At 46.8% G+C, this 15,236-nt stretch overlaps 1 protein-coding gene across 1 annotated transcript in view; it reads left to right on the top strand.

Annotated features, from left to right (window-relative positions):
- Positions 1-15,236, top strand: part of SRGAP3 (SLIT-ROBO Rho GTPase activating protein 3) — a 234,288-nt gene that overhangs the window by 158,008 nt on the left and 61,044 nt on the right. The window contains exons 5-6 of the mRNA XM_054708117.1: positions 8,266-8,451; positions 13,846-13,974. Coding sequence (XP_054564092.1) covers positions 8,266-8,451; positions 13,846-13,974 — 315 coding nt within the window. The remainder of the gene's footprint in view (positions 1-8,265; positions 8,452-13,845; positions 13,975-15,236) is intronic.

A 15,236-nucleotide genomic window follows, 5' to 3' on the forward strand; every position in this document is an offset into this window, starting at 1 on the left:
CCCAGATTTGTCTGTAATCAGGTTTGTTTGCTCTGCTGGGATTCTCCGTTGCCTCTCCTGCTGAGAATTCCCTTTCTCTTCCTCTCTTCCCCTCTGCTTCTTGAATTCTTACCCATCCAAAGGCACCAAGCTCAAACTCACTCTTGATCACAGAAGCTCACCTGGAGCCATCACTTTTCTGAACTCTTAACTAATTCCTCATGCACGTGCACACTCTTCCTCTCATTTCTTCACTCACCAAATATGTATTGATCACCGGCTATATGCCAGCACTGCTGGAGGCTCTGGACACACTGTGGAGAACCTGGCGCAGCCTCCAGGCTCACGGTCTAGACACCCTCCCTCCCAGGCCACATATCCAGCACACACTATGCTCTGTTTGGGACTGCTGTATCATCCTTTCACATGCTTTACTTTTCTCCCTGCCCAGATTCTAAACTCCTTGTGGGCAAAACCAGTTTCTTTCATTTAGTCACATGTCCCTCCCTCCCTTCTCTGCTTCAGTAAGCACCCTGGGAACACCAGGGAGGTATAAGACACTTCAAAGGCCAACTCTTGAAATGTTCACAGCCTGCCACTGTGCCTCTTACAGCACTGGGTCCACAGCAGGCAGCTGCATATGCTTGAAACGAATTTCTGGGCAACTCCTGAAGACTCAATGTGCAGTCATCAAATGACCTAGGGAGGGGTTTGCTGTTGGCACCCCAGCGCTGTCACTCTGTTGGCAGCTACAACAAAAATGGCACCAGGTGTTAGACCAGTGGGGTCAGATGGGGCCTTAGTTCAGCAATCTTGGTACTTGAATTCTGGCTAGGAAAGAATTCAGAACCAAGACTGAAACTATAAGAGAAAACTTATTTAGAAAGTCACAGAGGTAGAAGAGTGGGTGGTAGAAGAAATGGGCTCAGGAAACAAGTTACAGCATCAAAAGAAGGGCCCTTGGAGTTTAAGAGAGAGAAGGGTAAAGGTAATGTACCTGGGAGGTGGTAGTTGAGAGGAGTGGAGGGGGAGGGAAAAGGCCCAGGCATGCTAGGGTACAGATTTTAGGGGAATTCCCAGGGGAGGATCTCAATAGAATATTTATCAGCTTTCAAGGTGAGTCCTTTCTGGATTGTGGTCTCCACTGATTGGTTGGTGCCAGGGCAGGGTCTTTAGTCAATACAGCTAGTCCAGAGGTCAGTGTGGTGTGTCTGGTTTTGCTGCTTTTCTGGTTTTGCAGCTTTTCTGGGCCTGGAGCTGAAACACAGCTGAGGCCTAGATGTATTTGATGCAGGTCAGAACCTCATTGTCCTGGGGGCTTAATGTTCCCCCTTGTTTATATCCTCTCTAAGGGGGTCTAACCCACATGACTAGCAACATGCCAGGGGAGAAAAGGTCAGGGGAGAGTCTGAACATCATGATCAGCAATATGCTAGGGTAGGAAAGTCACCCTGGAGACGAGGTTCTTGTTTTCCCAGTTTTGCCTTGGTGACCTCTGTACCTGGCCCATTGTCCTTGCTCTGCTCTTGCCTGTCTAACTGCCTACCACAACTCTTCTGTAGCAAGCAGCACCTCCAAAATACTCACCAGATCAAAGGCAATAGAGCAGTGCCTCTTCCATTTTATCCTATTTCCTCCCTCACTTTCCTCCCTCCCTCACTTTCCTCCCTCCCTCCCTCCCTCCCTCCCTCCCTTCCTTCCTTCCTTCCTCTCTCTCTCCTTTCCTCCTTTCTTACCACCTGTCTGTCTACACATCTATCCATTCATCCATCCATCATCCACCCATCCATCAACCTGTGGAAATCAGCCTGTCTCCCTCTTTTAGTTTTGTTTTCCTCTGTTTTGCTGTCATGATCAGGCAAATTTCTCCTATTGGTCACAAAGATGGTCTCCCCACCCAGCCCCACTGTAAGTTCATTTTCTATCAGTTTAGCGCCCCCTAGTGGAAAGAGAAGTGCCCTTTCCAGTGTGTCCAGCAAAGCCCAGGGCTGTCTCTTATTGGCCTGGCTGGAATCATGAGGTCTAATCACTGTGGCCAGATTAACATAATGTTATTAATTGGCCAGGCCTGGGTCTCATGCTCACCCTCAGGTGGAGTCTGGTTTTAGTTTCCCATCAACCACATGGACTGAAAATGGGGAGGGGAATTGGGTTGATTTTCTCAAAGAAAATCAGGGAGCTGTTCTAAAAGAAGGAGGACTAGATGATCCTAGGAGGAGAAAAACAACAGATGTCCACTGAGGAGTAGCTGGGGGAGAATAAGGAAGTAGCTCCATTGGCTAGTGCTCAAACCTCTGTTCCTCAAACTTATTTGGCTCCTGCTCCTGGGCTTAATGCTCGCACTGCTCCCTTTGTCTAGAATATTCCACCCCACCCCACCCCACCCCCACTCCATGCCCTTTTCACCCAGCTAACAGCTACTCTTCTCCAGGAAGCATTCCTTAAATGCCCTGTACTTCCCTCATCATAGTATTTATTACACCGTGTGATAATCACTTATATAATTGTATCCCTACTAGAGGGTGTGTTCTGTGAGGGCAGAGACCCTATCTGTCTTTCACACTGTGGTATTTCCTAGTATGGTACCTAGCACATAATAACCTGTTCAATAAAATTGTGATTATTAAAGGTATAGCTATGCCCCACCCCAATTATATTTACCAGATTGAAGGCAGTAAAACTATACCTCCCCTATTTTATTCTCCCTCCTCTCCTCCCTCCATCCCTTCCATTCACATATCCATTATTTTACCCACCTACCTATCCATCTACCCACCATCCATCCACCCACCTATCTATCTATTCATCCATCCATCCATTCATCTATTCATCTATTCATCTACCCATCTACCTATACATCTATTCAGCCGGCCAACTCTTATTCATTCACTCATTCATGCAGACATATATTGATACTTGCTGGGTATCTATCTCCACTTTAATATAATGAATATGGTCATAAATGAGGGTTCTGGCCCTCCTGGACTTTAACTTTAGCAGGGATGTTTATAAACATGCAAAATAAATAAATAAAATAGTGATGATAACTCCTATGGACAATGTAGGCCAGACAGAGTGTGGGTGGTCAAACTGAAATTTAGGGACTTCTCTTTTCTTTCAAGGATGTCTTTGACATGCATTAGCTCAGGGTCTCCCCCACACAACTCTAGGATAACCCAGGGATGGCCCTGGGGTATAGGAAGCACACCTGCACTACATTGTTGAAAACCTGTTTTCTAACAACTGATCCATATCCTGCCCCAGCGTGTCCCTTTATTGATACTGTCAACTTCCAGATCGCCTTTGCCTTTGTTTGCATGTAAAAGAGCATCTGAGGGGCTGTGCAGATAATACTTTCCTGTTTTCATGATCTGAGGCTTTGGGAAGATGTCAAAGGCAAAGTGTACACAGCAGAAGGCAGTGTGATGACCAGAAACGTGAATGCCCACTGCTAAGAAGGCCTGACTGTCCAACTTGCTAGCTATTTGAACACTACACTAGCTATTTCTGGACTTTAGTTTCCTTCAATGAGGGGTTAATTCACCAAGATTTTTGGAAGGCCTTCCAAGCACCTATGAAACTAATCTGGGTCCAAGAACAGTGGTCTCCACTTCCATATTCCTATACCGTGCATCTCAGCCTTGTTCTGAGGCCCCCTTCTGATAGGGTCCAGAGGGCAGGACAGGAACCCCCATCTGGCATGAAGCTGGGTGTGTGCCTCTGAGGGACCCTTTAGCGATCCCAGGTTGGAGACTGGGCCTTGGCTAAAGGCCTGCATCCATGCTGCTCCCTTCCCAGCCCAGCACTGCTGTCAACCAGTCACTTTATAGTCATACTTTCTGAAGCATCTTCCTACCTACCTCCCATCTGGTCTTCACCAGGTAGCACAGAGAGGACAAGCTTCTGCCATGGTCACCCAGCAGTGGTGGGAGCGTTGAGTCTCAAAGCCGGGCCTCCTGGGTCCCTGTGGGGTAGAGGATCCTTCATCCCTATTTTGTGGTTTCCTCATCTATAAAGTAGGGATTACATGGTACCCACCTCATAGGGTGTTGTTGTTTTTTTATGAGAAATAAATGAGTTACTATATATAAACTCCTGGTAGGTAGTAAATGTCAGCTGCTATTGTTATTGTTATCACATTGCCTCCCAGGATTTGGGATAAGGATTAACTGAAATGCTCCTTGGAGATAATAAAAGGAGAGGTTTGCAAACTTGAAATAATAGGTAATTTAAATATTAGTTAACATACCTTAGACTGGCAATATTGAGCAGACTATTCTAGGCTATGAACAAAGGACCTTTCATGCTGACTCCTATGTTTCAGTTTATCTAGAGGATTCTGGGTATAAGTACTTAGGCCTGATTCAGAGAGGTCCCCATGTAAACTTCTTTGTGGCAGCTGTTGGACATAAGTCACCCGGGCCATCCAGTTCCCTGATATTCTTGGGATCAGGAATTACCAATTGGACCACATAGCATGTGGCTCCAGCATTGTCAGGGCTGTGCTCTCCAAACATGGGGTTTGGGAAATGCAGTTCGCAGACTGCACTGGGAAGTTTGGCTTGTTGAAGAGCGGAAAGAGTGCTCTATGGTTCAAGAAGAGTAGAAAACTGGGCAAAGGAAAATGTGAGAAACTGAGAACACCCTGCTGGGGTGCTGACCCTGTAACCAGACAATCAAAGGATCCGGGCTTGAACCAATTCAGAGACAGAGCTGAATCACATATGAGCATTTATTCCAATACTGCCAGCAGTAGGGGGAGAGCAGCAGGTCATCCACAAAAATCTGCTCTGCACCCCACCGTAAGCCAGCTGCTTATATTGGGTAGAAAGACAAAGATTACATGGGAAGTAGGCAAAAAGGTATGCCAAATGGGCAGTTTACAGGTAATGCGGGCTGGAGACTTGCAAAGGCCTATGGATATGCAAAGGCTAGGGGTCTTCAAAGGGCTGGCAGCTCTGGTTTCTGCATTAAGGTTGTTAATCTTTCGATCATGATAGGCAGCTCCCAGATGGGGAGGATGGGTCGCATTTCCAGGTGAGCTCCCAGGTCCCAGGTGCAACTCCCAGCCAGGCTAGAATGTGCCTTATTCAATCAGAACAAAACAGTCATGGTTAACAGAGTATGATTAATATTTCTTATAATTATAGCTGGTCCCCAATATTCTATTTCTGCCCCTCTCAACCTGAGTGAGTAGATGGATGCATGCATGGATGATTGCACAGGAAGATCTAGATGCAAATAGAAATGCTCTGTCTTCCTCTGAACTGCATAACACAGATGACAGATTTAGTGCTGAAATAAGCAGACCTCAGCAGTTGAAGTAGAAAAAAAATGGATGTAGCAGGAAGGACTGAACCCAGAAAGGGTGGAGTCCAGAAATGAGCATCACCAGAAGCATGGCAGAAAAGCAAAGAAAGCAATGGTATCTTTCAATGTGGAGGGATGGAGGAAATATTCAAGAATGGGCAAGGCAGGGCCCTGAAGACAGACTTGAGCAGGCATTACCAACTTTTAGCTGCATCACGTTCCTGGAGCCATTGCACAAAGGAGATAGTTAAAAATAGCCAACTGCCTTGGTTATCCACAAGCCTGCAGCCCTTCCTTTTGGCCACTAGATGTCAAGAATGCACCAATCCAGCACACTTTCTGGCCCCTTGAGTTTGGAAATCCGCTGAGTGGAAATGAGTGGGTGAAATCAGCAAGAAGGGGATCTCTAGAAGTTTTAGGGCAACTGCAAATAAGCAAAAAAAAAAAAAAAAAAAATGGGTAGAATGCAGACAAGCGGTCTTCTCACCAAGACCCACAAAGAAAAATTGTTTGCATTTATTTATCCATTTATTTTTTTGAAATTTGGGGAGATTTTCAGGTTGAAAGAAGGAGGGAGAAACATGGTATAGAATATATATTTTTTCACAATAGTAGATGTTCTCTAGTATTTGCAAACATTTCCCTGAAGTCAAGTGAGTTCAAGGTTTGAAACCCTCAGCCTAAACAGGGAGGATAGTGATAATGGTGATGGTGGCAGCTAATGCTCTTAACCCTGCAACAGGTAATGTTCTCAGCACTTTACAAAAATTAACTCCTTAAGTCCGCACAACAAACTAGAGGTAGGTGCTATTATCCTCATTTTACAGATGAGGTGGAAGAGGTCAGAGAGGTTAGGAACTGCCCAAGGTCGCACAGCTTGTAAATGGCAGCCTCAGGATTCAGCCCAGACAGTTGGGCCCAGAGTCCATATGTTTACCCACCATGTTGTACAATAGATGTTGCCCCTATTGACTCCTGACCTCTGGCAAAGGGAACTTTCTGAACCACAGATCAATGTTGTGACTTAATGGTGAGAGTCACAGAAGAAATCTTCATTCTAATAAACTTACCTCACAAGACTTTAAATGAGAATAAATAGGTTATAATGTTGACCAGTATTTCATTCCAAGTTCCCTGAAGGGCTTGGCTAGGCAGGAGCACACCCCATGCCCTCATAGAAGCCTCTGCCCTATTAGCTGCTGTAATTATCCAAAGGACAGAGAGAATAAATAAGGCCCAGGAGCCATGGATTCCAGAAATTTCTTAGCATAGAAAGATGATCATAAACTTGATATTGCAAAGAAAAAACGTACTTTTAGTTGGGGACCAGGAGACAGGATATTGCTTTAAGGCTGCCAAGAGTATTCATTGATGAGAAAATTGGAATAAATTAAGGAAACAGTATGCTATGTTAGAAACATGGTGAATTAAAAGTCAGAGACCAGATTTCTAATATGGCTAAATATACACTTACCATATGACTCTCCACTCCACTCCTAGATATTTACCTACGGGAAATGAAAACATATTCCATGCAAAGAATTGTACAGGAACAATTCATAGCAGCTTTACAACACTGTAAACAATACATATAACTATCAACATCCAAATAGATAATCAGACATCACTGGTGGATCAGTGGTTAGAGCATTGGTCTGCACATTGAAGGGTCAAGGGTTCGATTCCCAGTCAAGGGCACATATCTGGGTTGCAGGTTTAATCCCCAGCCCTTCAGGCATGTGTGGGAGGCAACCAATCAATCTCTCTCACACACATCAATGATTTTCTCTCCCCTTCCCTCTCTCCCTCCCTTCCACTCTCTCTAAAAATCTATGGAAAAAATATCCTTGAGTGAAAATGAACAAGCCAACAAAAATAGATAAACACATTGTGGTATAGCCATGCAATGGGGTACTACTCAGCAATAGAAAAGAACTTATGATACATGCAACAACATGGGAGAATCTAAAAAAAATTATGCTGAGTGAAAGAGGGTAGACCCAAAAGGGTTTATACTCTGTGGTTCCATATAGATGAAATTCTACAGTGATAGAAAGCGAATCAGTGATTGCCTGGGTCTGGGGTAGGGGTGGGGAATGACTGTGTAGGGGCACCAGGCTCTTTCAGGTGTAATGGAAGTGCTTTATTCCTTGATTGTGGGGTTGGAGACTATGCTGATATTACTGGAGACTGGAGACTATGCTGATATTACTACTGATCTTGGAGGACCTTCTAGGCCTCAGTTTCCCTATTTATAAAATTTGGTAGTCAGATTAGATGACATCTAGGATTTCCTCTGACTCAAATATCCCTTTGTTATAACAATATCCAACGTTTGTTATGGATGCAGAGTTGCAAAGGGCAATATGCTTCACAGGAATTCATTTTATAGTCAAGGATGAGTTTAGTTCAGAGAGCATAGAATATGTATTCAGATGTATTCAGATACCCAATAGTACTCCTTTTGGGAACAGTCATTTTTAGGCCAATTTTACTTAATGAAACAGCTGAGAAAATAATTTGTGAGTAAGAAGGATGTTCCCATGGAAGCTCCGAGAGTACTGGAGGAGGGGCTTTCCCGGTGACCCTGGGGGAGGGGGCAGGGACACAGAATTATGGTTGGGAGGCTAGAGAGAGCAGCAACTTTCCATATCTTCTCTGAGACCCCAAATGCTTGGGGACTGTGGTTGCCCTTTTAAATTTTCTCTTTGCTAGTCCATTCTTGGCACTTAGTAAGGACTTAATGATGGTGATGATGATAATGATTATGATGACTATGAAGCCGCTACTGACAATCATCATCTCCAGTCCTCAGAGAGTTTTTGCAGAAGTGAAGAGCTATGGGAGCTCAGAGTGTGTCACGGGAAGAGGAAGGGCCGAGCAGACTGGAGCACAGAACTTAGGGGGCCGAGAGCACTAGAGCCACCCAGGCTGGGCCCTAACAGCCTGCTGATTCCTGCACTTGTGTGTCCCCAGGTCATGAAAACCTACCACATGTACCACGCGGAGAGCATCAGTGCGGAGAGCAAGCTGAAGGAGGCTGAGAAGCAGGAGGAGAAGCAGTTCAACAAGGCGGGAGAGCTCAGCATGAACCTGCTCCGGCACGACGACCGGCCCCAGCGCCGCAGCTCCGTGAAGAAGATTGAGAAGATGAAGGAGAAGGCGAGTGAGGGCCCTGGGGTCCATGCTCCCTGACAGCCTTGGCCTCACCCTCTGCACCCTGGGGGTTGTGAGGGTAGAATAATGCTGCCCGCATCTGCTCTCTTGGAGGTCAGTGTCATGAAGGAAGCAGGTCTGGCTTGTGCCAGGGTCAACAGGTGGAAGATGTGTTCAGCTGACAAGAGAGCTGAACTGTGATGAGACTCATAGCCCAGAGCACAGGCATTAGTGAGGGGCGGGGACTTGCTCTCGGGGTCAGTTAGGTGTCTGGGGACTGGTTGGGACTGAGTGTGTCCCAACAAGAGGGAACAGCACTGGGCTGCCAACCAGCACTGGGAACTTGGGAAAGAACCATTCCAATATTGCCATTGCCAAAGCAGAGGCAGGTGATTGGAATGGCTGTGTATCAAGGCCGGGCGCCTGCCTCCAGAGTCCCTCAGCCCCCCAGCCACCCAGAGCCGGCCCGAGGCACAGACAAGCCTCGGATGGCAACTGCCCAGCCACCCAGGGCCGCCCGAGGCTCAGGTAACCAGGGCTGGCTGAGGCTTGCGCTGCCAGCAGTGGCAGTAAAGTGCTGCAAAGTGCCTCAGTAGGCCATGATGAGAGGAGTACTCTGGTTCTGGAGTCAGATAGACTGAGTTTTGAAAATGCCACAGCTACTACACTTCTCTGAACTTCAGTTTTTAAATCTCACAGTGATGGCAGATAATTCTCCCCTCTCACATCAACTCTGATGGATTGGTAGTGGCTGCCCAGAGCTCTGTGTTGAGGATCATGAGCTCTCTTCCGACTTTAGCTAAAAACGGTGCTGTGATCAATTAATAAGGTCTGCCATGGCCAGAATATACAGGGGCAGTGCACAAGTTGCTTTTCTGTCATCCTACACTAGGCGACTTCTAAGGTTCCTTTCTTCTTGAAAGACTATGGTTTCTTGTTGAATCATCTGCATCCATTCAGTCTGTGGGATCAGCAAACATTTCCTGAGCTCTTTCTATGTGCCAGATGTTTATTTAGGCTTCAGTGAGATGAATTCTATGATGATATGATCCTACAGCTTTTAAAAATTATAGGAGATTGAGTGGGAACAAGATCTAACAGGACCTAGGTAAGCAGGAAAAATAACCAGAGGCAAATAAAATAAGACTTCAGGATAATTGCTAAAGGCAAAGAAAAATGGGCTCCACAATAATCAGGCAGAGACTCAATTAAAAAATGGGCAAAGTATTTGAATAGACATTTCTCCGAAGAACATGTATGAGTGGTCAGTAAGTACATGAAAAGATGCTTGGCATCATTAGTCATTAAGGACATGCAAATCAAAACCACAGTGAGACACCACTTCATATCCATTAGGATGGCTAAAATAAAAAGACAGACAATGACAAACATTGATGAGGATGTGGAGAAAGTGGAACCTGTGGACACTGCTGGAGGGAAGGTAATGTGATTCAGCCACTTTGGAGAATGTTTTGGCAATCCCACAAAAATTTAAACATAGACTAAGTTACCATATGACTTAACAATTCCACTCCTAGGTATCACTCAAGAGAAATTTAAGCATATGTCTACACAAAAACTTACACATGAATGTTCATTGGAACATTATTCATAATAGTTCCAAAGTGGCAGCAACCCAAATGTCTGTCAACTGATGAATGGATGAATAAAATGTGGCCTGTCCACACAACAGAATATTATCCTATCTAATAAGGAGGAAATATGCTAATTGACTGCCCCACCCTCAAAGATGGCGGCACCTATACCCAATAAGGAGGGAATATGCTAATTGACTGTCCCGCCCTCAAAGATGGCGGTGCTCACACCCACAAAATGGTGGTGCCCAGTTCCCTCAGCCCCGCCGGAGCGGCAGGCGCTCAGCAAGGCCGGGCGCCTGCCTCCAGAGTCCCCCAGTCCCCTCAGCCCCCCCAACCACCCAGAGCCTGCCTGAGGGACAGGCAAGCCTCAGATGGCAGCTGCCCAGCGACCCTGGGCTGCCCGAGGCTCAGGTAACCAGGGCCGGCTGAGGCTTGCGCTGCCGGCAGTGGCAGCAGCAGAGGTGTGAAGGGGGCGTCGCCTTCCCCTGATCACCGGGTCGCCTCCTGCCCTGAGGGCTTCTGGACTGTGAGAGGGGGCAGGCCAGGCTGAGGGACCCCCCCTCCAGTGCATGAATTTTTATGCACCGGTCCTCTAGTTTAGTCATAAAAAGGAATGGAGTACTGATTCATGCTACGGCATAGATAAATTTTGGAAACAGTGAAATAAGCCAATTGCAAGAGGCCACATATTTAGGATTCTATTTATATGAAATGTCCAGAAGAGACAAATCCATAGAGATAGGAAGTAAATTAGTGGTTGCCAGGGGCTGGGGCAGAGGAGAATAGGGAGTGACTGCTAATGGGTACAGGATTTCTTTTTGGGGTGATGAAAATATTCTAAATTTAGATAGTGGTGATGATTATATAACTCTGTGAATATACTAAACAAAGAAATATTTAGCACAACTGGTGTGGCTCAGTGGTCAAGCATCGACCTATGAACCAGGAGGTCACAGTTTGATTCCTGGTCAGGGCACATGCCTGGGTTGTGGGCTTGATCCCCATTTAGGGGCATATAGGAGGCAGCCAATCAATGATTCTCTCTCATCATTGATGTTTCTATTACTCTCTCCCTTTCCCTTCCTTTCTGAAATCAATAAAAAAATATATTAAAAAATATTTTTAAAAAGACAGGCAGGGAATTACAGAACAACATGGGGGGATATTTAAAGGGGTAGAGAGAATACTGGCTGGGAGTTGGCAAGTGCATGCTGAATATGACTGCCCGACCCAACTCTGTAGGGGCTGCAACAGGCCCACTCCCACCCACAGAAGTAGAAACAATTTTTTGTTCAGAGTTGTATGTAAATTAGCCATTTGGCCCTTGGAAAAGCTACTTCTCCCCTTCAGTTATCTCTTCACTTATAAAATGGGTGAATTAAACTAAGTTACCTTTACTATCCTTCCTAGGTACAAACTTTTATGAGTCCATAAAGGGCTAAAAATGGTCTCGGGGTCAGAGTAGTCCCCTGCAAACTGGTCAGGGTTATCAAAACTCTCTGTGAGGGTTGGATGCATGGCTGGTACAGGAAGTAATTGCCTGAAGTATGTTTTTTGAAATTCCCAGAATAAGTGGACCCTGGAGAAAGAAAGGTCAGAGGGGATCTCTGGGGACACCTCTACTGAAAAGCTAGGAGGACTCAATCTGGAATAAGGAAGGTCTAAGGGTGTCTAGATGAAGGAGAAAACTCTAAGGAGAGCTGTTTTTTTTTACCCAGCGGTGGGACTCATTAGTCTGAAAGGAGTAAGGGGACAGCTCTCCAACCCATGAACTCCGCTCCTTCCTGCAGCTGGCCCAGAGCAGGAGCAGTTCCCCAGGGAGGCAGGTGGACTCCTCGCCAACACTGCTCCTGGGCTGCCTGCTCGGCCTCTCCTCCTCTCACACCCAGACAGCCCATGAAAACCACTGAATGACTGCCTTGTGCAGGGACTGGTCTGGGTGTTACAGGTCCATTGCTGAGCAAGGCAGAGCGGGTCCCTGATTTCACAGGGCCTACTTTCTAGTGGGGGTCACTGAAAATCAGCAAGTACACAAAGAAGTAAAAAATATAATTTTGGGCAGTAAGAAGTGCTTTTGAAGAAAAACAGAGAAATCAAGATGTCCTTCAGTAGGTGAATGGATAAATAAACTGTGGTAAATCCAGACAATGGAATGTTGACTAAATATTCAAGATCCAAAAAGAAATGAGCTAGCAAGCCATGCAAAGACATGGAGGAACATTAAAGTGCATATGATTAAGTGAAAGAAGCCAATTTGAAAACAATACATACTGTATGATTCCAACCATATGACATTCTGGAAAAGGCAAAATGATGGAGACAGTGAAAAGATAAGGGGTTGCCAGGGGTTGGAGGGAGGGAAGGATGAAAAGGCAGAGCACAGCAGGTTTTTAGGGCAGGGAAACTAGTCTGTGTGCTACTATAATGGTGTCCAAACTCATAGAATATAGAACACCGAAAGGGAAGCCCAGGGTAAACTGTGGACTCTGGGTAATAGTTAGTGAATGTACCATTCTGGGGTTGTTGATAATGGATGAGGTTGTGTGTATGTGGGACAGGGGCATATGGGAAGTCTCTGAACCATCTTCTTAATTTTGCTATAGACCTAAAACTGCCATAAAAATAAAGTCTTAAAAATGAAATAGCCGAAACCGGTTTGGCTCAGTAGATAGAGCGTCGGTCTGCGGACTGAGGGGTCCCAGGTTCGATTCCGGTCAAGGGCATGTACATTGGTTGCGGGCACATCCCCGGTGGGGGGTGTGCAAGAGGCAGCTGGTCGATGTATCTCTCTCATCGATGTTTCTATCTCTCTATCCCTCTCCCTTTCTCTCTGTGAAAAATCAATAAAATATATTTTTAAAAAATGAAATAAAGATTAAATAAATGAGAAAAATTGAAAAGGGAAAAGGGATAGAGGGTGGAGGGAGGGATGGTGGAGATGCTGGCAACATTTTAGACAAGGCTGCCGTCAGAGTCTGATCTGACCATTTTGTCAGTCCCACAAAATGTTCAACGTAGACCTTGGGTAAGGACCTGAAGGACATGACATGAAGGACCAGATCACACAGAGACTTGGAAGGATGGCTTGCCAGGCAGGGAGAACAATCAGTCTGAATAGAGGCATGAATGAAGTTGGCCTCTTAAAGGATGGGCAGAGAAAGCTGGCAATGAGGGAGAGCCTAGAGGAAGAGGGGCTTGGGAGAGCACAAGGGCCCATCACAATACTTTGGACAGCCATTGGGGGCTGGTGAGTAGACCTCAGGAAGTCTTATTAACAAGCTCTGGTAGAAGCCAGTAACAGGCAGCTGCTTATTGAATAGTGCTGTCATTGGCTACATGTGGGCAATGGAAGGTGAGCTTTTTGAGTACAGAGCCCAAATCTTACTCAGCTGGCATACGGAGTAAGGTATTCCAGAGGGGCACAGTGCATTTAATCATGGAGTGACCATTAAGAAAACCCCAGCCCTGGCTTCTGTGGATCAGTGGTGAGGGCACCAGTCCGTGCACCCAAGGGTCATGGGTTCGATTCCCAGCCAAGGGTACATACCTGGGTTGCAGGTCCAATCCCCGACCTGGTCAGGTCATGTGTGGGAGGCAGCCAGTAGATGTGTCTCTCTCACATTGATGTTTCTTTCTCTCTTCCTCTCCCTCCCTCCTTACCACTCTCTCTAAAAATCAATGGGAAAAAATATCGTTGGGTGAGGATTAACCAAAAAAAAAAAAAAGAAAGAAGAAAGAAAAGAAACCCTAAATACCTGCCATTAGTGGCTCAGCTCTCACACCTACTCTTTTCTTCTTCCAGAGGCAGGCAAAGTATTCTGAGAACAAGCTGAAGTGCACGAAGGCCCGGAATGACTACTTGCTGAATCTGGCTGCCACCAACGCAGCTATAAGCAAATACTACATCCATGATGTCTCCGACCTGATAGACGTGAGCACCTGGCATCTGGGACTGGAAGGGCCCTACACCGGGCTGGTGCAGATCATCAGCTTAAGGAGGGGCTGGCCCCTGTCCTTTGCCGATGGTCCAGGGTGGAGGGGAAGGGTAGTGGGCATGTGGGATCTGGGAAATTAGTTTCTACTTCTGTGGATGGGAGTGGGCCTGTTGCAGCCCCTACAGAGTTGGGTTGAGCAGTCATATTCAGTGTGCACTTGCCAAGTACCCTCTTCTAGCCCAGACCCTTGGCTGGGTTTGGGGATACGGGAGTGGTTGTCCACAGTTCATGCCCTCGGGATTTCCCAGGATGGTACAGACATGTTCAGACATATACCGCACATGAAAGAAAATAGACGGAATTACAGTTGACCCTTGAACAATGTGGGGGTTAGGAGTGCCAATCTCCCCCTTCAGTGGAAAGTCCATACATAACTTTTAACTCTCAAAACTTAACTACAGTCATCTCTCAGTATCTGCAGATGCTCAAGTCCCTTATATAAAATAGTGGCCTGGTGCCCGAAATTCATGCACGGGGGTGGAGGGGGGGGGGCGGTGTTCTCTTAGCCCAGCCTGCACCCTCTCCAATCGGGGACCCCTTGAGGGATGTCCCACTGCCTATGGGATCGGGCCTAAACCGGCAGTCAGACATCCTTCTCACAATCTGGGACCGCTGGCTTCTAACCGCTCACCTCCCTGCCTGCCTGATCACCCCTAACTGCCTCTTCCTGCCTGCCTGATCGCCCCTAACCCCTCTGCCTGCCTGCCTGATTGCCCCTAACCTCTCTGCCTGCCTGCCTGATCGCCCCTAACTGCTTCTTCCTGCCTGCCTGATCGTCCCTAACCCCTCTGCCTGCCTGCCTGATTGCCCCTAACCTCTCTGCCTGCCTGACTGATTGCCCCTAACTGACTCTGCCTGCCTGCCTAATTGCCTCTAACTGCCCTCCCCTGCCGGCCTGATCTTGCCCCTAACTTCTCTCCCCTACTGGCCTGATCGCCCCCAACTGCCTCTGCCTGCCTGATCTCGCCCCCAACAGTCCTTCCCTGCCAGCCTGATCTCACCCCTAACTGCTCTCTTCTGCTGGCCTGATCGCCCCCAACTGCCCTCCCCTGCTGGCCTGATCTCACCCCCAACTGCCCTCCCATGCCAGCCTGATTACCCCTAACTGCCTCTGTCTTGGCCCCCACCACCATGGCTTTGTCCAGAAGGAAGTTGGGCGTCCATAAGATGGCCGGTTGACCTGGTCTAATTAGCATAT

This window comes from Eptesicus fuscus, chromosome 18 (assembly GCF_027574615.1).
Source record: "Eptesicus fuscus isolate TK198812 chromosome 18, DD_ASM_mEF_20220401, whole genome shotgun sequence".
Lineage (NCBI taxonomy): Eukaryota > Metazoa > Chordata > Mammalia > Chiroptera > Vespertilionidae > Eptesicus > Eptesicus fuscus.